This window comes from Calidris pugnax, unplaced genomic scaffold (assembly GCF_001431845.1).
Source record: "Calidris pugnax isolate Ruff unplaced genomic scaffold, ASM143184v1 scaffold81, whole genome shotgun sequence".
Lineage (NCBI taxonomy): Eukaryota > Metazoa > Chordata > Aves > Charadriiformes > Scolopacidae > Calidris > Calidris pugnax.
This window is the reverse complement of record NW_015090880.1, coordinates 8,957,246-8,980,088: the sequence shown is the minus strand read 5'-3', so window position 1 is coordinate 8,980,088 and position 22,843 is coordinate 8,957,246. Positions and strand designations below refer to the sequence as shown.

At 47.0% G+C, this 22,843-nt stretch overlaps 1 protein-coding gene across 1 annotated transcript in view; it reads right to left on the bottom strand.

The window, feature by feature from the left end:
* CADPS (Ca++-dependent secretion activator) overlaps nucleotides 1-22,843 on the bottom strand; it is a 350,522-nt gene that overhangs the window by 127,924 nt on the left and 199,755 nt on the right. Inside the window, exons 4-6 of the mRNA XM_014946638.1 lie at nucleotides 11,979-12,059; nucleotides 7,542-7,778; nucleotides 5,176-5,297 (exon numbers count right to left, since the gene is read on the bottom strand). Of these exons, the coding sequence (XP_014802124.1) occupies nucleotides 5,176-5,297; nucleotides 7,542-7,778; nucleotides 11,979-12,059 (440 nt within the window). The remainder of the gene's footprint in view (nucleotides 1-5,175; nucleotides 5,298-7,541; nucleotides 7,779-11,978; nucleotides 12,060-22,843) is intronic.

Genomic DNA, 22,843 nt, shown 5'->3' with positions numbered 1-22,843 from the left:
TACACAACACCAGTTATGGGCTAAACTCTGCTCCCACTCACATCAGTATAAACCCCTTTAGTTTAGCAGAGTTAAATTAGTTCTACATTGTATGGAATATTTATTTGTAATTTATACATGCAAGCTCATCTCAAAAGGACCTTTCTCATTTTACCACGGGGAAGTGTTTGCAGCATCTCCCAACGAACCGTGGCAGCAAAACACTGACGGCAACAAAATGCTCTTAGCACGCTCCTACTCCGTGCAAAGCCACCGAGCATCACTTCAAACTGCAGGGCCTGAGGCAGGGGACTCCTGAATGAAAAAAAGCAGATTTTCCCCTTCTGCAAAGAGAGAGAGGGCATCCCTGCTCGCCAGCCTCCCCTCTCCACAGAGCTTCTCCCTTCGCTGCTCAGTACCCAGAAGGAGACAGTCACTGAGCGGCACCGAGGAAGGATGCTGTGGAGTTCCTGTCCCTCTTCACCACCAGGCAACGGGCTCTGCTGGACACAGCACACCAATTTGAAAGGAAGACCTTAGTCGAGTGATAAGCTTGGAGGTTTGGTGTAGGGACCTGAACAAGGGCAGCCTGCCAGAGCTGAGATAAGCAGCTGAGCTGTCAGAGCACCTTGAAAGCAAGTCGGGAATGAGCACAGAGATAAAGCAGGGCACTCCTGTCTCCTAGTGTGGTGGCTAAGGGAAGTGAGATGGAGAGGTTTCAAAGTTTACCAAAGACATTACTTTATCAAGAGTGAATTACTGGAGAGGGCACAAGGCCCAGACTCTTGGTCACAACAAACAATATAAGAAGTGACACGGAGTCAGATGAGACCCATTGAGTGCCCTCTCTCCAGCACTGCCCTACAGCACATGCTCAAGAAAACTCAATGGAAAATAAACCAGGCAATAAAGAGTGATCTTTTCTCCTTCAAAAACAACAAGCTCCATCCTCACTTCTCATACTCTGAGCTACTGCACAACCCTTTCACTAGGACTGAGGAGGCTGCTCTGCCAGGGGGGATATATAGCCTCAAAATGAAGCCACTTCTGAAGTCAGAGAACAAGACCACATTTCCATCCCTTCTCAGGCACACCAAAATGCCCAGACAGGTTGGTCAGACTCTCCCCCCACCAGTTATTTACTGCTTTTAACCCAAATGGTTCAGCTGAGCCCGATGCCGGTACCCCTGATTTTCTCTGCTGTGAGCCAGAGGAGAATGAGACTTATCTGCATGCTGAGATATGTCCAGGTGAATATATAGCATTTATTCACAAGGCACGTAGGACCTTGCTGTTGTTTGGGTCTCTTTCTTTTCTTTTGCTCTGCTCGCGTCAGAGAAAGGCCACATGATAAGAAGATGAATCCCTGGTACAGCCCATGACTTTTGCTCTGCTCGCGTCAGAGAAAGGCCATGTGATAAGATGAATCCCTGGTACAGCCCACGAGCACTGCCACAAGCACAGGTCACTGCTTAAATATATCCAGCAGCCTCTTTAGGGACCATAGGACAGGGGGTGTCATGGCTGGACCTTTTGTACTCATCCCAGACACCTTGGCAACCCCGTTCTCAGGCTGTGCAAAGAGCAGCATTCCTGGTGCAGCTCCTGGAAAGGCTGTTGGAGACGTGCAGATCCCACCTCACCCTCCCTGCTTCACAGAGGGCAGACATCGGGCCCACATGAGGCAAAAGAAGGGGTATAAACTCCTCAATGATCTGCAAGAATACAGTTCCAGCACGAAAAGCAGTAAAATCCCACTCACATTGGGATTTGGGATGTTTTGTAGAGGCATCTGTGGGTTAGGGCATAATACAAAAGCTTTTTTCTTACACAACTTATTAAAAGCATTACTAATAATACACTGCAAGCCTGATCTGAAATAACCCTTGCTATTTCAGGTCTGGCTTTCTCTAGAACTGTGCCATCCCCTGTACTCGCGCTGAGGCAGATAATCCTCACATGAAGGGATTGGGCTTAAAATGTCATGAATCCAACGTGAAGCCTGAGAAGAAGTAGAAGACCAGTATTTACTGCTGTCCCAAGAGTCAGGCTCCTCGCACACAACTCATCTGATCGCTCTGAACGCCTCGCTGCTAAGCCTGCTGATACCCTGCCTCTTTCAAGATCTACAAACAGGATTCAAGCTCCAAAGTCGCTAAGATGCTTTCAAACACCTTATTCTCAAAACCTGCCAGTTTTGCACCAGGGAAAATGAAAGGTGAATCTCTCGCAGACCTAGACCAGTGCATTTGGAAATCCTTCCCTGGCTGGGAAAATGCCTTTTTCCATCAGGGGTACAGAGCCCAGGTGAGCACCCCCAGCATGGCATTGAACTGAAGAGCAGCCACTGCCACCAGTGTGCTGTGACTTACTTGAGTGTTTTAGCTGAGGGCTGGCATTTCAAGGACGCATGAGAATAAAGTGAACAACTCCATGAGTCATTCTTAGGTTAAAATATGTCCTACAAGGCCATGTGGTCCCATGACACTCTCCTTTCCACCTCCCCAGGACATTGGGCTGCCGTAAAAAAGGGAAGGCTTCCAGTGAATCTTACTGTTCAAATGCATTATTTTTCCCCCGATGTTTATGAGAAATTGAGTCTTTTGTAGCCTCCAGACAATGGCAGAACTGAACTTCAAACAGTTTGAAGACTTACAGTTTAATCTGAGAAAATAATGCCTGTTTCCAGAACAGTATTCACCACATCTTCTGAGTACAAGCTCTTAACCTGCATGTCTATTTTTTGAGCCTCTGAGACAGAAAAGTTTGGGGATGTACGGTATTTATACTTTCATAGTGCAGAGTTTCAAAATCCCTGCAGCGTGCTCCTCACCCCCAGGCTGGGCAGCATCCCTGCCAAAGGACACAAAACCTGGGACGCCTGGGGAGTGAGGTTCCCTGGAGAGAAGTCCAGTGTGCTTTTACTGACCTAGGTCCTTTATCAATCAGTGTTTTGCTTATGATAAAAAGCACACAAGCAAACACGATGTGAATGACCTCAGTGAAAACAATATCTGCATGTAAAGAGACACTCCAGAAGGCTGTTTTGACTGACCACAAATCTTCAGTCTTCAAGGCAGCGTAGCTCAAAACCCCACCAAATTCTTCTCTGAGCTGCTTCTATCACACCAAATTCTTCTCTGAGCTGCTTCTATCACTGCCCTCATCACCAAAGTACCTGAGGGCCTTCAAGTCTTGTATTAAGCAACATGACAAACATGTCACATTTGGTTCATTCTCTCTTTCCTTCTCTTCTGAAGAGAAGAATCTAATCACAGGGCTTTGGTTTTCCATGTCTGGGCTGTCGTGTCTGGGAGGTGAGACAAGGTGAAAGAAGCACTTCTGATGCAGAGAGGAAAAAAGGACAAGCTCTCTGTGATGGTCTCTGGCTTCTGCGTAAGGTTACTCTAGAGCCCTGGTTTGGGTGATCTGGTTTTGGAAGTCCCAGAACCATCAAGGAATGCCATTGTCAAACCCACTCCTCTCCTAAGGTATTTCCATAGGTATTAGCCCAAGTGCTGTAGGAACCCTGAGGACTTCAAGCCTGACTCACACCTCTGTGGGAAGCCAGTGCAGAGAGAGGATGAGTGTGATGGACTTGCATAACTCGGATCAAGCCGCAGCATTCAGCATTGGCTGCATTTTCCCGAGGGCTGATGGCTTCATGCCCAGACACTGTACATTTCATTATGATAAAAAGACCCACTCAATTAAAGAGCTCACTCCTGCAGCCCTTATTTTCAAAACAACACTTGTATAAATGGTCGTATGGCTGACAGCAAGAAGGCTTGCATAAGGAAGGACAGACCCTTTGAGCAAAAGTGGGATGAACAGGCCAAGCACGTGTAACCTGGCAGAAGTGTGCTTCTCACTATGGGTAGTAGTAATTTCCCCTAAATAGAGCCCAACTTTCTCCACTAAAGCAATAAAAATACCTCAAATAGTGACAACTGCAGGTTCTTATGGAAATTTTCTTCCAAGCACAGCTCTCCCACTTCCTTCTCTGAAGCAGATTTCGAAGCGTTTTGAAAAGTAAGCCAGGCTGCAGCACTTTTCCCTGATTGGGAATATTGTTTTTAAACCGCTTACTGCGGATTCCTGCTCTTCCAGTACAGCACAGTGCACAAGGCATCAGCAGTTTCTGTGCCTCTGCGGGAGGACAAACACGGAGGGAAGGCAGCCTCCTTCAGCTCTGCTCTCCTCCTGCCTGCATCAGCTCGTCTTCAACTCGGGTGCTCGCATGTAACACAACCAGGTGTTTTTGGCTTTCCTTCCATGACCTTGGAAAGGTCCCGATGAAACGCTGCTGGGGGAATGGGATATAGGAACAGGGAGGGAATGTCCCAACAGCAGCCCCTCCCCACCACCCGAGGAGGTTTCACATCAATTTGGCAATTCTCCACTGTCAGGATGAGCACTGAGAATTTCATGTAAGTTGGAAATGTCTGCAGAGAACCAGAGGAAAACTCTCTCACATCCATACAGATAGTGTTTCAAGTTAACTAATCCCACAAATTGGACAGGAAATTAGCCATTCATCATTTTCTCCTTCCAAATTAACAAAGATCAATCACTACTAGTAAGCTTATAACAACATATGGGTAAGACAAAAAAAGTATGGGGGCAAGGCTGAGGATACGGGGACCAGGTCAAAGATGACAGAAGACGACCTTGCCCTTGAACTGGCCCAGGGCAGAGTCGCCTCAGATAAAGCTTTAACTGAGTCACCTGAAGCTTTCCCCAGCAGCTCTTTCCCACCTCTGGCTGTGGCTGCTGGAGCACATCCCCGCCAGCTGTTTCCCTTTCTCATGGGGCCGCCAAAACCCTGACAGTAAAGACAAGATTATGTACCAACACCTGATGGCACCAGTTCAGATGGACACTCAGACAAGTATTTATCTAAGCACATGCTTAACTCCATCCCTATTTAGCAAAGTACTTACGTATAGGCACAAATGTATGTCTCTATGGCTACAAGAGACATAAGCCTGTCATTAACACTTTTTTTTCCTCAATCAGGGCTTACGTGCCATTCTTAGTCGCAAGATGATGCTCTGCATACGTGGAAGGCCACGTTTCTCCTCTGCTTCTTAGAGTCCCCTCTGCTGTGACCGCGCAGGAGCCAGAGCTATCCCCAGAGACTCAGCAGCACAGAGATGGAGCAGAGGAGAGCACAAGAGGTAAAGCAAGACTTACGTTGGCTTTGAGGCTTCAGCCTGGTCAGTCTGCAGTTTCTCCCCACCTTCGACTTCCATGGTGCAGTACACAATACGGTTGGGGGCCAGTGACTTCAGACCCTGCACCTCCATGATGACAACCTGTGGGGCAAAGAAAGGAGCGTAAAAGGAGCTGTCTCCTTCAGCCCTCACTCTGGCTGCTGAACCTGCAGGGTCAGTCAGTGCTGGGGTCATCCATGTGCTACTGATGTTCATGGTGGCATGTGGGTAGGCATGGTGGCACTGCCCATACTAAGCAGGGACCATGGCGGCCAGTGAGGTCTGTATGAAGATGGGGAGGTCCCCCTCTGACTGCACATGGGCTTGTTGAAACCCTTGGGGCTGTATCAAGCTCCAGGAGATGGGCCTCACAGACGTGTTCCTGCCCCACCTAAAAGTGCCTTGATATGTGCAATTCAGAAAAAAAGCACACAGCTACTCAGCTTGTGCCAAAGTCTATTTTCAAGATTAATGATAGAACAGTTTGGTTTTGACCTTTGGAGATCATTTAGTTCCAACTTCCCTGCCATGGGCAGGGACATTTTTCACTAGACCAGGTTCCTCAGAGCCCCATCCAACCTGACCTTAAACACTTCCAGGAATGAGGAATCCACAGCTTCTATGGGCAACCCGTTCCATTGTCTCATCACTCTCATCATAAAGAATTTCTTTCTTACATTTAATGTAAATCTACCTTCTTTCACAGTTTAAAACCATTGTCCCCTGTCGTGTCACTACAGGCCCTGGTAAAAAGTCTTTCTCCATCTTTCTTTTTAAAAAAACCACCATCTATGTTTCTTGAGTTTCTTGCAAGTAATTACCCTCTTTTTTTTTTTTTTTTGGAAGGTGATTAATCCCTTTCTGCAAGAAACACTGTGAGGGTTTCTGTTCCTGTTTTATGACAGCTACCTATGAAGTATATACACAGGGGTTTAAAATTCCCCTCCTCAGGTCTTCTGATCTGTCCTTGCACTGAGGATCCTTTCCCTGGCACGCAGAGCTCCACAGACCCTCTGATGAGCACACATTTTTGGTAAAAGCTCTCTTGCAGTATGAGTTTCATGCACAGACCTGTCAGCTCCTGAAGTCAGTGCTTCACTGAGCTTCTGCTTCCCACCAGATGGGGTTCAGCTGGAGCAAAGCGTTTGAGACATCCCGTTGTAAGGGCAAGTCCCTTTATGCACGGCTACACACACTGCACAGAGAGCTCTACTGCTTTGTTCCCTGCTCCTCTGTACAGGAATGCTCAGAAGTCAGGCTTTATTTGATGCTGCTCTTGAAGGCACTGCCTCTGGGTTCACAGCCCTATTTTTAAGCAAGACCAAACTGAATGTTATAAAGATGGTTTCAGACATCTAATGAGTTAAACTCTGAGACCGGACAACCGGCGTCATCAAGTTTTGCATTAGCATGATATATATATAACAAGAGACCCCTTCGGAAGAGAAACAAACAGGAAACTATACAAAAATAGATTTTTTCTGATTTTTCTGCATCCTACATTTTTGACCCCATCCTGTTACGTTTTGACAATGTAACATAAACCCACTCATTGGCAGACAACAACAATTTTATACGGGTGTGCTGATGACTCCCTGGAGTAAATGTCTTGCCTAGACCGCAAACACGTTTGCGCAGAACAATTGAGTTGGCTGAGAACAGCTACTGCAGCAACACTGCTTCCAGGACTGAGACAGCCTGTGTTGGAGGTAACAGCGGGTCCCTGCAGCATCCTGCCTTCCCCTGGGCTGTACAGACAAACTGCTCAACAGAGCGCTGAGCAGAAAGTCAGTGCTCAACACAAACCAAAGAGTGAACCAGCAAAGCGCAGTATTTCCACACAAGCTGCAAGCCAAGCTGTTGGGTGCATTCAAACCCCAGCAATTTTAAACAATTCTCCAAAGATGAAAGCAAGGCTCGCAGGGAAATACTTAATAATTAAGTATTAAATAATTAATAAATAGATATTAAATATTCTGAAATTTGTTTTGCATTATTTTACTGGTTTCGGGGATGATACAGGCTCAGGGTTACTGGGGTACACTAAGTAACAAGCAGCATGGAGGGGTCAATTAATGATACAGATTTCTGAGCCATTTGATACACATCAGCAGGAAACGCCAGACGGTTTGTCTCACAGTTTGTTCCAACAAGATGATGAGACACCAGAAAGGACACAGTGTTTGACCATAGGCAAAACTCAGAGAGGGACCACTCCTCACAGAGATCAGAAAGTGATTTCTACTGAACTCTCTCTGCCTAACTTAAGTTTGAACTGAGCAGAAGTCGGCTGCTGTGATTTTTATTCCTCCAAACTCCGCACAACGTCGTGTGCATGACGCTTACCTCCAGGGAGAACGACAACACGACGTCTGACTTGGAAAGCTGGTTCTCATTTTCTTCTCCCATGTCAATTATTGAGGTGTTGTGACTGCGTTTCAGCTTCTGCAGCTTGAACTCAGAGCCTCCTTTAGACACAGGCATGCTCTCCAAGTTTGCCATCAGGAGATTGACAGACGACTTCAGCTCCTCAATGTACATGTTTTCCATTTCTTTGGACACAAACTTCGGAAACTTGCGCTCCTTGGATTGGGAAACAAAAACAACAGAATGAATCTCAGTGACAATCAGCATCCACTTGTTGCACTGGGAGAATCCCCCAGGAGTATCTGCAGAGAGGTTTGTGAGGAGGGAACTCCCACAAACCAGATGACAAATTACAGCTTCCCCCTGTGTAATACAGAAATGTTATTGTTAGCTTCCCATAGAATTACTATTTGGTACTTATCCAACTTCACTGTTTCCTGCATGCACTTGCATTTCATTCATTTTTCTATCTGCAAATAGATAGAATAGATCTTCTTCATATATACGTATATGTGATCACAAACACTCCAGGCCAGATCTCAGCTGAACTTTGTGATTGACAGCAATTTACTAATGATTCAAGGGATGCTGACAGTTAGAGACTTGTTTTCCAGTCTCCCAAATGTGCCAGCTCTTTTTAAAACACTTCTGAGCAGTTGCTCCATTAGTTTTCTAGGTGTGAAAGGAGTCCAAGGAGGGAAATTCAGCAATGTGTGGGCAGGAATTTGTGGTCCCAGTTGGAAGAAGGGGTAAACCATCCTTTCTACTACTTCCCAGGGCCCGTGTCTCCCTCCAGCAAGACAACCTTTTACTGTGAGACTCTCCAGTGCTGCTTATTGTAAACAGGACATTTAAACATTAAAAGCAAAGGTGACAGTGAGAGTAAAACGTGATGTTCCCCAACGTGTGTTCTCAGCTGTGAACTGCTGCCCACACTCCAGCTCCGTTAGGATCACTGGTCAGAGCCCTACATCTTCTGACAACTCTGCCCGTGCCTGGGATCTGCTCAGGGTTTGGATGTCTCTGTGGGTTACACAGACTGTGCAAGGTGGACGACAGCAAGGCAGCAGCTGCAGCCCAGGAACTTGAGGCTGACCACTAAGATAATTCATAATATTGCAAAAAGCAGTTTGTAAAATGTGTGCTAGAAAAGAAAACACAGTCATGTTTCTTCTAGAAGACTGTCATCAGGCTGATGAAAAAGCATTCTGCTGCACTAGTTTTTGCATCAGTCCTCAAGAGCTTGCCCAATACAAGCTCACAGCAGCACTCGTACCGAGCAGTTAAAATATAGTCTTCTGTTCCCAGTCTCAATCTTGGGAAGCAATTCCCTCACATAAATTAGACCTGGTGTAAGATAAACTACCTAATCAGTCCGGTTTATTGTCTATGCATTATATAAATTGCAAGCCACCCCAGGAAAAAAAAAAAATCCAACTATTTTGTATATTTTGAGAACTATTGCTGAAGCAACGATGTTCAAATATTATTGCTTTTTCACCCTGCTGCTATCCGTCTCTCCAGGGACTGCAATTTTGGCACCGACCCTACAAACCTCTTCAGAAGTGCAGCAAGGACTGAGACATTTCAGTGTGTGCCACCAGCAACTTCTCATATTGAGGCTAAAACCAGGATGTTTGAAGTGATGCATAACAATTTAACTGGGACTGGGTCTGATGAAGGAAATGCAGAGCTGAGGTATGGTCCCAAGTTTCCCATTGGACTGGAGATAGAGCCGGGGGAAGTCTAGAGGAAGACACAATCAAGGGATGCAGACAGCAGCAAGAAAGGATGCTAGTCACCTCCACGTGTACTTGGAGCAGGGAGAGGACCAGACATGGGGACGAGTGTGGAGAGAAGCAGAGTTAAGAGACCACAAAGAATGACTGGACAGTAGGCTGAAGCAGAGCGGGTCCAGCCCCAGATGGACATATTGCTCTGGTATCATCACAAGGTCTCATTTAGTTGCCCCTACACATGCTCCTCATTGCCCTTGAGGCCAGGTGACAGGGAGGGGAGAAAGGCACCAAAGGATAGCAGAGCACTTGCTACTGCAGAGAAAAATATACCTCTGCCTTGGCATCACTGAGCTCTCAGCTGTAATGCTGCTCTTATGTAGCTGCTGGAAAAGTACAACATGCAGAGCGAAAAGCCTGTCCAGACTGGGCTCTAAAACATCTGCTGGACTTTGAGTGTGATCCTCAAGCTGGCTGGCTCCAAGGCTGGGTTTATGTGCTCTGATGGAGTCAATCTCAGCGGGGGGCTCTGCCTAATGCTGCACTGGTGCTGTGCTGAGCTGCACTCTCCTGGGCACACGAGGGGGTAGAAAGCCCCAGAGCTGTGCCCTGGCTTCCAGATGCAGTAATCGGCCACTGAGGAAAGCTGGTGTGCACGGTGACTTGTTTTGGTGTCACACGACAGGTCAGACAAGGGCTTGCAGAGCTACCAGTTCTGCAACACTGTGATCCCAGGTCATGTCAGACTCCAGAGCCTTCGTTCCCTCTGAAGTACAAATGTCCTAGCATGAATTTCTTAATTTATTAACGAGGCATTAATTTGCCTGTAGCATGGAATCTCTGAGACGGCCACCTCGGGGCTGGTTTCATAAGCACAATAAGTCTCCCTGTGCATTAAAAGCTGCAAATTCGAGATAAAATTGGAAATGTTACCCTTTCATTGAGCTGAATTGTGAACCTGCCCTATGCTAGAGGGAAAATAGCCTTGGCTGGAAAGGAGGATACAAAGAAGGATTCAAAAGGTCATTTGGATGCCTCCAAAAGATGGTAATCATGAGTCTGAAAGAACAACGGTTTCTTGTAGGGAGGTGCTGGTGGGATCTGACATTCTGGAGAGAAGGCCTGCAGCAGTAATGTGAAGGAGATTAAATATCAATACCTGCCAACTGGATCACAGGTAAGTCACTTTTACTCTAAACCCCCTTCCAAGCTGCACAGCTGTATTTTGAAGGTTGAATCCTGCACCGGGAAATGTCAGGTTGTGTTGAGGACCTTCCCCTGACTGGCTCTCGCCGGGCCAGCAGTGGCATGGCTTGTTTTCAGCATCCTTGGGGGAGGGATGGAAATGGCAAATTCTCGTTTGCAAAAAATAATTCATGAAGCCGCAGCCTCTGCTGGCTGCTCCTGAGCCACACACGTTGTTGTCCCACATGCCATAAAGAGAAAATGAAACAAGGAAACCAGGAAATCTCATTCTGGCGCCCAGCGCCTGGCTACCCGTCTCAGAACCGGAGCAGCAGCCACCTTACTATTTTTGTCAGCAAAGTGGGGAAAACCAGAACCTGCCTCCCCAAAGATGCAAGGGCTGTAGCTGTTTAACAGAAGCCTTAGTGAGGAGTAACTGTGCAGGAGCTACCAGCATCCTTCCTAATGCCTGACCATAAAGGATCAAGCTCTACTTTTCACACCCAGGCATCTCAGTGTGGTGGCAAACAGCTCTGGTATTACCTTTTTCATTAAAACCCCACCATTTGGCACAGCTCCGTGCCAGGAGGACTGCTGCTGAAAGGCAGGTCCCTAGCTGGAGCTGAGTCTCTCTGATTAGACATTTTTCTTTTCCTTCAGTAATAGTTTCTTGATTTATCAAGAGGAGCCAGATAGATCCCTCCCAATGACTTCAGCCCCCATTAGGGCTTTATCAGTGACTCAAGGCATCTGATTAGAGGAAAGGATAAAATCTCAGCCATACTGATGTCAACAGGATTCATGGTTTCCCTCCAACTATGGCCCACCCACCAGAGGCCATGCAAACCTGCACTGTGTAAGGGTTTGATTTGCTCCTAGGGAGATGTCTCCATACAGAAAAGTCTCTGAGGAGCTTAGACAAGTGCTTAATTATGAAAACTGTTGATGATGTCCACATGGTGGAACACAAGCCTGACTGCTGTCACGCAAAGTGTGAACACATTTGAGACAGCATATCTGAAGGGGGCACACCTTTACCGGGCAGCATCTGCAGACAGGCAGGGAATTGTGGCTCCCAGCAGCCCAGAGAATGGCACAAACCCCATCAGGGCAATTCCTGGCTCCTTTTTACATGCCATCACCCACTTCATTGCCTAGCATGACAGTTTGCCAAAGAGGGCTCAGATGTGCACTTGGAGATCTAACCGGAGCACTACTTCAGGGCAATTTCTTCCCCACTGCTGAGGATTCATAAGGGATTTTGTGGGAACCTAAACTGTCCCAGCTCATCAGGACAGTCCAAGAAATGCACATCACCACAGCGTCATCTGTACTTGTTGTTTTGTTTCTAGTTAAAAATCTGCTCATTTTAAACTGGTGATCATTGGGAGGAGAAACCTGTGAGGGAAGGACAGGACCCAGGGGCTGCATCAAACTACTGATGTGCTCCTATATGAAGAGCTTGTTAATACTGAAGACACTTTTCTTTTTTTACCTTGGCAATTTGCTCTGCCATTTGAAGACGTCCATCTAACTCACGTCTGATCTGTGCTGCTTGTTCATCTGGGTTGTCCAGCTGTATAAAAACAAAGAGAAAATCAAGGTGAAAAATTAACCAATGCAGCACCTTTACAAACAGTTCACTTCTTCAAACTGACCATCCGTATTACGTTCTCAATGAAGTGAAGCACAGGGACAGTGGTGACAGGCCCCCCACAAAGGATGCACACAATGTTCATCGTCCCAAGATGGACCAGGGACTGTGCAGACCCTGTTTCGATGCCTGCCCAGCTGCCTCCTGAGGCTGAGCATCCTCACCCTGAGGTCTTAGACCCACTTTGCCCAGTGAGCCAGTCTGGCAGCAAGTCTTGACGGACACTATCTGAACCCCAGAAAAGTGGGGTGCCCTCCAGAAGGCTGACGCTTGGGAAGCCATAGTCCCCCTGTGCTGGGGCAAGACAAAACAGCAGCTCCAGATCACCAAGACAAACATCCCCTGCCCCTGCTTGCCATCCAGAAAAAGACAGAAGCCAGCTCAGAAGAAATGCATACCAACAGCATTTACTCATTTTCTTTCCTTTGCCTCCCATATTGCTGCATCCCTGGTGCTGCCAGCCAACTCATGCAATGGGTTTTCCTGCAGCCTTCAGCAGAGATTTTTTCATTGTGTTTTTTTTTTTTTTTTTTTGCAACACACTGCCCACAGCCCCCTGTGGTTCACTGTTTGGCCGCTGCCTGGCCCCCAAAATGTCTTCTGAGGGTAACGTGTTGTTTCTGCCAGTTAAGCACACAATTACAGCACGCACAGCAGAGGCACAGTGATTGCTGCGAGCAGTTTCCCCTTGGTAGGGCTCGAGGCAGATCTGTTATTTTTAGTGGTAATACACAGACATAAATTACAGAACAACAAAAAAGCACAAAATCAAACTAGCCCCTGCAGAAGTCAATAGCTGGTGTAATGAGGTAGCAATTTTATAGCCGATTTCCAGACTCTAACTGCTCTTTAGACTCCTTCGGGGTCACTTTGGCCACGGCACAAGGCTGGAAACAGGCGGCAGTGAAATACGCAGGGTGGGCATGGCATCGCTCCACACACCAGGCACAAACCCAAGCTCGGCCTGGTGCAAACTCTCACAGTTTTGGTTCATGTCCTCAAGCAACCATGACTTCAGACAGGAGGGCTGGCTCCTCCACCCAAATGCCACCCTCACTTGCAAAGAATCGGCCCCTTCTGGCTACCAGCAAATGCAATAGCCACAAGCTGCCGTGGGTCAGCTCTCCCACGGACTGCTACACATAAATGAGCTTTATTTGCTGGACAGGGGTTGGGCTAACCACCTCCCTGGGTTTTATTCTCCTCTGGAGACAAACTGCTTGACAAAAGAAAGGCTCAGCTGGTGCAGTGCAGTCTGGAAAGTTACAGCTACAGCGACGACAAAAGTTTTGATTCTCAGCCTGATGAGCAACGAGCTTGTCCATCAGCACTGCCTGGCTGGGCTGGAACATGTCGCTTTCACCCAGACCCACTGCTTTCCCCCAGACCCACCACTTTCCACAGCATCTTCCCAGCTGCCTGCCTGCGCATCCTGCATCTCCCCTCTCTTGCACACACTCGTGCAGACCTGCAGACATGCAGGTGCATATTTCCATATTGCTTCACCACCAATGATTTTCCAAAAAGCTGACGCTCATTATGGCTGAGATTGAGGGAAAGTATATTTTTGATTAGTTTTTGAAAGCCTCCATTACTGATTTAGCTCAAGCAGGAAAACTACAAAGTGTCCTGACAGTGACCCAAATCCACTGAATCTTCAGTGATCTCTGCCGTGGCCACCCAGGTTTCACTGACACCAGCTGAACCCCATAACCTGCTGCCTTCACCTTCATCTTCCTGATCCTAAAACCAGTATGGAGCCCTGGACCACCAGCACCTTTTGGGATCATCTGCCCCCATTGATTTCATCACAAAGCTGACCTCCAACGATGTGCATCTCTCAGAGCTGCTTCATTAAGGGTAGGAAATGTACAGTCCCAGATTTCCATTTCTTTGCAACTCTGAAAGAGGGGGCATTATTTGAAATTCCATCCGAGCTACAGTAATTGAGGTTAATCACACACTACCCAAAATAACTCACGCGCTAAATTTAGAAATGAAGGATGCTGCTGTGGGGGAGAGCTGTTTTTGCGGTATGATAATGAGCCAGGAAACTGCCTCACACTTTCTGCACTATCTTGATTTTGCAGATGTTTTCCAGTGACGCTACAGGTGTCAAAAACCATGTCAAGGAAAGCTCTGACTGCAGGAGATTATTCTTCTTAGGAGACAGAAGCCCCTAGGCAGCGTCCTTGCTTGTGGTCGGATGGGTAAGGTATCGCTTTCAAGGGCTGTGCTTCCCAAGATGAATTTAGTGATGCCAAGCCAGGTAACCCGGTACTTAAAGGAACCAAAAAAATGATCTTTCCAGGCTGTATTTTCAATGACTCTGCATGACAGCTCCATGGCAAAAACTGATCTTTGGGAAGGAAGTCACAGTCTGTTGTAGCCAACGCAGTAGCCTCACACTTTCTGCACTATCTTGATTTTGCAGATGTTTTCCAGTGACGCTACAGGTGTCAAAAACCATGTCAAGGAAAGCTCTGACTGCAGAAGATTATTTTTCTTAGGAGACAGAAGCCCCTAGGCAGCCTCCTTGCTTGTGGTCGAATGGGTAAGGTATCGTTTGCCAGGGCTGTGCTTCCCAAGATGAATTAGTGATGCCAAGCCAGGTAACCTGGCACTTAAAGGAACCAAAAAAATGATCTTTCCAGGCTGTATTTTCAATGACTCTGCATGACAGCTCCATGGCAAAAACTGATCTTTGGGAAGGAAGTCACAGTCTGTTGTAGCCAATGCAGTATTTCCTTTGTGTTACCCACAGAATGGTACTAACCCAGGGAGGGGGTGGAGTCACCATCCCTGGCTGTGTTTAAGGGCCGTTTAGATGCAGTGCTAAGGGATATGGTGTAGGGGATGACTTTGTAGAGTAGGGTAGATGGTTGGACTCGATGATCCCAAGGGTCTATTCCAACCTAGACCATTCTATGATTCTATGATTTTCTTTGTGTTACCCACAGAATGGTACCAATGAGGCAGCCCCTGCCTGTCCTCCTGGCCCGTTCCAGCAGATGTCTTGTGACTAAGAGCTGCAGCCCAACAGCTCAGCCACATTTTCATCCACGACAACCTGGGAAGGGCTCCCACTGCCGTCAAAGCACAACGAGTACGGTTTACACAGCCATAACACTATATAGGGCCATTAAGAGAGTAATGCTGCTGCCCATAAAATATACTTTCCTTGTGAAATAAAGCAAGGGGCAAACGTAAGGTGTGCTATCTAAGCAAGACTAAACATTCAAGTAAGGTAACACAGACCCTAATATCATTAAAACTCAATTACTTAACTAGAGAATCAGCTATTTATTCTCTGCCATATGCATGCCCACTTTACATTCAAATACTTGACAGCCAAATATATAAATGATTTACAAAGTCAAAGAGAAATTGAATTAGTTTCGTTCTGCATTATGGCTGTGTTATGGGCGTGCTATGAATAAAGCAACGATATAAATCATAAGGTTGCCCCAGTCAATTAAATGTGAAAAGTGTTATAAATTTCACTATATATATGATTTGTCATATGCACTGGGCTTTTCTTCAGCAGCGTGCCACAAATATATGACGTACGTAATTTGCAATTCTCAACTGATCATTACCCAACTGCCTGCTGGTAAATTAGATGTTTTCATACGTTTACCCGCATACGACATTAGTTCCCTCTGCTTGCCCTGCAGAGATTATCTACATTGGTGTAATTGTTGCTAAAGTAAAACAATAAAAATGCAACACAATTATGTATATCAGATTCTGATTGGAACCCAAAACTGACCAGCATCGCAGCCACCCCATGGCTGGAGACACTGTCTGCTTTAACCCCTGGTGACCACCCAACTGCAAGAAAAAGATCTTGCAGAAGACGGATTTTTTTTTAACTTATGAACTATTAATAAGGAATAATTTTTAATGGGCACTAGTAAATGAAAGAAACATTAAAAATGTTCATCATATGAGTTCGACAGTTTTAATCACCAGTAAGAACCAGCCACTGGTCTGCAGAAAATCCTTTCACTTCCATGACCCTGAAACAAATTCACTGTGAGACTTTTTCTCATGTTATCCCAGAGGGATGGAAGATAATGTCTCTACACCTTTGAAAGGCAGAAGGAGAGGAAAACAAACCGACCTAATTAAGTCATAAGATCTGCAATAAGACGCAGAGGGACCTACCAAATCCATGTCTAAACTATTTGGTTGGTGTGTCAGAGACCTCCTGCCTGACCCCAACCTTGTAGCTTTTGAAGCCAGGAGCCCAGGCTTACCTCCACTCACCCTAGGAAGTGCCGGAGGCAGTTCAAGGACGTGAATAGCGTTAAGGAAGCCTTTAAATTCCCACATTTTTTGAGTCAAAATGTTATATACTTAAAGCTCCAGCTTCAGTTTATTACAGCTTAAAGCCATACCGTTTACAATCACAGCCCTGGCTCCAAATGTGATGCTGGGGCAGCGCAGGTTGCCTTCCTCTTTGCTTCTTCATTATGCCCATAGCAGTTTTGCTTGGGTTAACAACTCAGACCGACCCACCTGCCTGGGGACCGAGCAGGATAGGGCCCTTCTGCCATCAGCCACAACAAGAGGGCTGTGTCTGGGGCTAATTGACCATGACGATGGACCCAATTGATGATGCTGGTGGCACAAGTGACACACCACACACAGCACTCAGCTGGTCGGTAAGAGAAGGGTGGCCATGCTACCGAAGACATACTGCTGGGGCACGCTCCCAACACACACAGGTGAGTTAAACACGACATGGGGTCTACAGCCACACTCTGAGCTCAGCACTGGTGGAAATAACGATGCTGTAAGCCACAAGGGTTTATAGTGAAATAACGATGTAAGCTATATCTATAATGACAGGGTGCAACATACAGAAACAACCCGCAATGATCAGCGTGGCATTTACACCACGTGCTGTAGAAGTGGCAGGTATTGTTGGTATAATTGCCACAAGCCCCAGCCAGAAACCACTAAGACCATTTAACAGTTTAATCCCTCCCTGACAGACACTGCTGATGCTCATCCCTGCTTCCCAGCAAGAGTCACAACATCCTCATTCCTGAAGCCTGTCCGAAACGATCTCCTCTGCCTTTGGGAAAGGTTACAAGGTGGTAGCAAACCCAGCCATCCTCCCCTGTGCCGTGCACTCCTGCAGAGGACAAGCCATTTGCAACGAGGTTCTGGAAAACCACATTTTAAATGCTCTGGCAACGTGGAGGCTGAGCTGCTGCAACCTGCTGAGTGCTGCATTGGGAATGGAAACAAACCCAGCTCTTCACCTGCTGGAAAGGAAAGCATTTAGTCCAGGTCTCCATGAAATCCACAGCCACCGCATGTGCCAGTTTCACCCCACGGCAGCATCAGCACCCAGGGACAGGCAATTCCTGCTGCAAAGCCAAAGGCAGGTGCAGATGGGCTGCTACCGACTGCCCTGGATGAGGCACTCTCAATGGTCTCCAACATTAATTGTCTCCATCCCTGTGTCCATCACACCACCATGCAGCTGGGGGGTACAAAAGTCCCACTTTGTGAATGATTTTCCCACAGTGGAGGACAAGGACAAAAGCTGTGACCCACTCGTGTCCTTCCTAAGCCTGGGTTAAGTCATCCCAAAATAATAAATGGAGCCAAATACCCGTGTCATGTACAGTTATAGGTAAAAAAAGCCTCAAAGAGAAAGTTTCAAGGCACTCATCCTGTGACACGCTGGGAGCTCTGTAGCTCAGCAAATGGTTGATTAAGAATTTCAAAGCAAAACATGCTGCATGTGAAGGCTGAACAAGATCACAACATGGGTGACAATTTTGCAGCTTTGATGTAGGGCTTTAGGAGAGATCTTTGTCTCATAAAAGGTGGTTTCGCTTTGTGATGCACAATGAGAGAAAATGCTGAAAAATTCATAAGCCCCCATCAATTAATAATTAATCTATCGGTCCAGGTGTACTCACAACTTGTGGCATCAGCAGCATGGGGGTGCTCCAGCTGAAAGAAACATGTGGCCCCCAAAGTGACTCACTGCACGAAAGCTCTCTTTCTCATTGGAAAACCACTGTTCTAGGAGATAAAGTGATATGAGATAGGATAAAGTGGCACCATGAACCGCACATCACTTCCTAAGCCACCATCACGATTGCTCTGTAGCATCTTTTTCCCACTAAGAGTAAATATTCTTATAGAATCATAAAATCACTCTCTGTGAGAGGCAAAGGGCAGGGCAAGGGAGGCAGCCCAGTGCCCGAGGCCCCGACCTCTGCCCATGTCCCTGAAGCAGAAAGCGGAGGAGGATCGAACGCTCCCTCCCTTGACCGCAGGTGGGATGCTGACCTCCCTTTTAAATTAGGAATGGGAATGATGCTAAGCTGCCTTGGTAGCATCAGTCACTAATGCCCTGGGCAACATGCTAATCCTCAGAGCAGCAAACTGCAACCCACGAACCACCAGCTGCCTTGGGATCTGAAATGGGAGCAAGGAAGCAAGGACGGCTTCCCTGTGTTATGCACCTTCCTGTGCCAGCAAAACCAGCAGCATCAGCACAGCTCGACTGTGGATTCAGCAGTTGTCACTGATGTGGTTTGAGGGAGGATTTTGGAAGACCCGAAGGGGACCAGCAGGACACATCCTCTCCACCAGCTCCCTGCACCACAACACTGTACTATCCCCACGCATCCCGGGACGACCGCTCTCCCGGTGCCACAGCATGACAGGGATGCTCAAGGCTCTCTCTGCTCTGGCCAGTCACTTCCCCAAAACAACCTTGTAGGCTCAGAGCCATGCAGAATGTTTGAAGGGGAATTTTACATTGTGCTAAATTTAAGGAATTACAATCTGTGCCTATTACTTAACCAAAATTTTCTTTTTCCCTTCCGTCAGCCCCAGCTCCTCACACAGCCCCAGGGCTCCAGTGCTTCAAAACCATTCCTGGAGAAAAGCCCCGCATCATTTTGCTCCTGTGTAGGTGAAAATCGGCCCTGCTGCAGAAATTCAGTCATTTCCAACTGGGGCTGCACATGGTCAGTTGTTTGCTGAGGATGGGTGCCCACTCCCATTATCCCAGCAAGCTCCTGGGTTATCTAATGAACCACTGCTGCCCCAAGCCAGCAGTCAAGGGGGTCCTGGGGAGGTGATTTAAAGCAGAAGAAAAGACTTGGATACTTCAGTAAGGACTGACGCTTCCCTCTCTAAGAGAAATCTTATTTCATGGTTCACAAGCTTTAGGGTTGCATCAGACTCGTCACTGAAAATATTCCCTGAGATGTACAGTGGCCCCTCCTCGCCCAAGCGTGGAATCTTATAGGACTGTGATAAATCTCTGCTCCACCAGCCACCCGGGCTCTCGCCCATCACATCTGCAGTCAGATGCTGGGATCATGCCTGCTTCACCAGGCGAAGTCAAGAGATCCATCCTCAAATTAACTCCCGCCTAAACGCTGCCTTTTGGGTGGCCGTTTATCCCACAAGCTGAGCTGACTTCCAACATATCCCAGGGAAGCGCTGGTGCCATTGCAGGGAGAGGTTTCTCACGGCCTCCTTGGTGCCACAGCAGCACCCATGGGTGCCCACTGCTCATCTGCAGAGTGATGCCAATCAACCAGCACGTACCAATGGTGCTGCAAGGACAACCAGGTGCTCGGCACAGATCTTCTGCAGGAAAAGTGGACATCCTCCCTCCCCGTGCCATCTCGGTTACCGACCTGCCCACCACCATACCCCCCCTACCCTTCCTCAGCAAGGCTGAGGAAAGCTGAGACAAGCAAACCCAGCCCGCAGCTTTGCAGCAGGTTGTGCAAAGATACCTCCAGATTTATGCGTAATGATAAATCAAAGCAAATGAAAAACCAGATTCAGCAAAATAGGGAGGGAGAGAAAAAGCGCTGCCTGCCTTTGCAAATGTTTTGCAAGCTGTTAAAAAAAGGGGATGGCCGAGCACTTCCACTCGAAAGGCATGTCCTTTCTGTGGCCAGAGAACTTCTGTACCCCGCAAATCCCTCTGCAAGATCATCCATGTGAGGTGTACGACACTGAAAGGGCTTAAAAACTAAGCTGTCCAGAGGCTCTAACCTCTGAGCATGCCTTAATACTCTCTTCTTATGGCATTGCATAAGGATGCTCACAGGCGTGTGGGCAGCATGCTCTGAGCTATGGCACCCAAAAAAACCTGGAGCTCCGGCTGGTTGATGCAGCCAGAGGTAGATTGCCACATTTAGCTTGTTTGTGTTTCCTCACAGCTTAGCATATGCTGAATTTTAAATCAGTTAACAGGAAGAGAATCACCTGAATTTCCAACATACAACCATAAACTATTATTCAGTTCCAAGTAATTTTTACAGCTAGAATTAGCTGCACTTAACCCATTCCAAACAACATGGAAGAAAGATCCACATACCCTCAAATCCTCACCTTTTGATTAAAAGCTTAATGATAAATATAATTGTCACATAACTCCTAATGGGCTTTGGCCTTTGGAACTAAAGCAACCTGCATGAGGACTTGCTCCAGCAAATCTGCAGTACGTGGTCACTCACCAGGATTAAAGGTAATGGAATAAGACGTGGGAACATCTCCAATGGTGTCTACACAACAGGCAGGGCCGGGGCAAGGCTCTTGCACAGGAATTCCCTCCTTTAAAAATTCCCTGCCTGTGCTAAATGTGCTCGGGCCTGAGGTCTCAATTCCTGTTGACTCAAACAGGGAGCTGATTTTTTTTTTTTGCTCTTATATCACCATATTGGGGGATTTTTGACCAACTTCCATGGCCACAGCATCTGCAAGCCTTCCACAAACACGAGGAGGCACCTTCTGATGGGCTTCACAGAGTTACGGGGTCATTACACATTTCAAGTCAAAACCTCTACTTTCTGATGCTTGGCAGAGGTGAGTGGGGATGAAAAGGTGTCCTGTGAGGAATGCCACTTCTGCAGGGAGAAGCCCTTTTGAACCAGAGGTGTTGGGTTCCCTGGCCAAAGACCCCATGGTGGTCTTTGCGTAGCTGGCTCCCTGGCTGAGGACACTTTGTTCCCAGCTCTGAGGACAGCTTGAGGATAAGACCTGAGCTGTAACTTCAAAATTCCCTATCTGGTCTCCACATTGACACAAAAGCAGATACCCTTCAGGTGCTGAGATCAGGTGGTGAAACAGAGACTCATCCAGCACCATGCTTGGTAGGGGTTATGACACACGTGAACGTGTAGGTAACAGAAGCTACAGATCATCATATGAATGATGATCACTTTTATTCATTAAAAATAGCTAACATAAAATTGAAAGAAAAAACACATTCAGAAACTTTCCTGCCACAGAGGTGTATCTTGAATTGGACAGCAGCAAACTTTCTCATGAGGTCAGGGAGAAAGCAGTTAGGAGAATTAATCCTCTAGGCAGCAAATCCGCAGCATGCAAAGAGGTCGCTACATGTTCTCAGCAGATGGCATCCTACGGGAGCCCAAGTTGCTGGTCCCATCCATGACTAAGACCACAATTCTCCAGAAATCTCTGTATATGTGGCCATTAGATCCACTCTTACAGAGAACTGGAAGGGAACTGCCAACCACAGCAGACCTGGCTATTTTCAGTCCTTCCAGGCTGCACCCAAATCCATACCAATTAGTGGAGCACTATCAAAATCCAGAGCAGAAACTTCACATCTGTAAGTCTCTTTGATCAATACATAACAACAACAGCAACAGTTATTAATGATTAATCAGTAATCATTATTATTATTCCAAACCACTATATTATGCTAATTAAAAGGTTGATTCTTCGCCTTTCTTAGAACAGTGCTCTGACAGTTGTGCTCTGAGACATTCGACAATTTCAGAGAAATTTACCTTGGGGAGAATTTCCTGGTTTTATACAGAAGGAATGCTCTTAGCTGTACCAATCCTATCTAATTTATCATTGCATTTCAGAAAAGCCACTTCTTTTTTAAATAATTAGCATTCAACTACTTGAAAAAAAAAAAAACATGAGAAATAGGGACTGGAATCTTAGTTCCACTAACCGGGAACATCCACCACCTCTTTTACTGCCTGGTCCCCTCCAGCAGGACTTATTCTATGCCTGAAGAACCAGTGGCACAAAATGGATGTACAGCACCTCTGAGAAGGGTGATGAGGAGCCACAAGCTGTCATGTGGGATTTAACCCCACACAATACCCTTGTGAGACGCTCTGGCACCTGCATTAAGATGAAGGGTGTGAGAAGAATTGAAAGAGACGTAGAAAAGCAGTGAGAGCACAGCTATGCAGAAACAAGCACAGGGAGCAAAAATGTGATGCTGTTAAAAGCAGCTAGTCCATAAGGTGAGAGGAGGAGGAGTTCAGCACAAGGTGGGGGGAGATCTTAGCAGACAGGGCAAGCTGTCCCATGGGGCACCCCGTCCTCGTTACCTTACTTGGTGAGGATGGACAGCCTAGCAAGCCATCTCAGCCAATATGGAAAATGCTGTTATGCATCCATATGAAATGTAAGATAAATTATTTATGTGCACAGATACTACAACAACTACAGAAGAAGATGCTTCAGCCTGGAAGCAGCAGCTCCTGCGGAGTGGCAGGACACCCCACCTTCCTTCGCATGGCAGCCTGAGGAGCACAGCACTGCTGCTCCCAGGCCTGAGACAGCTTTACTCTGACCAGCTCTAACCGTGGCAGTTGTGAAGCTGGGACACAGACCAAGCATTGTACCATCCCACCCTGAATCTGGGCTCGCTC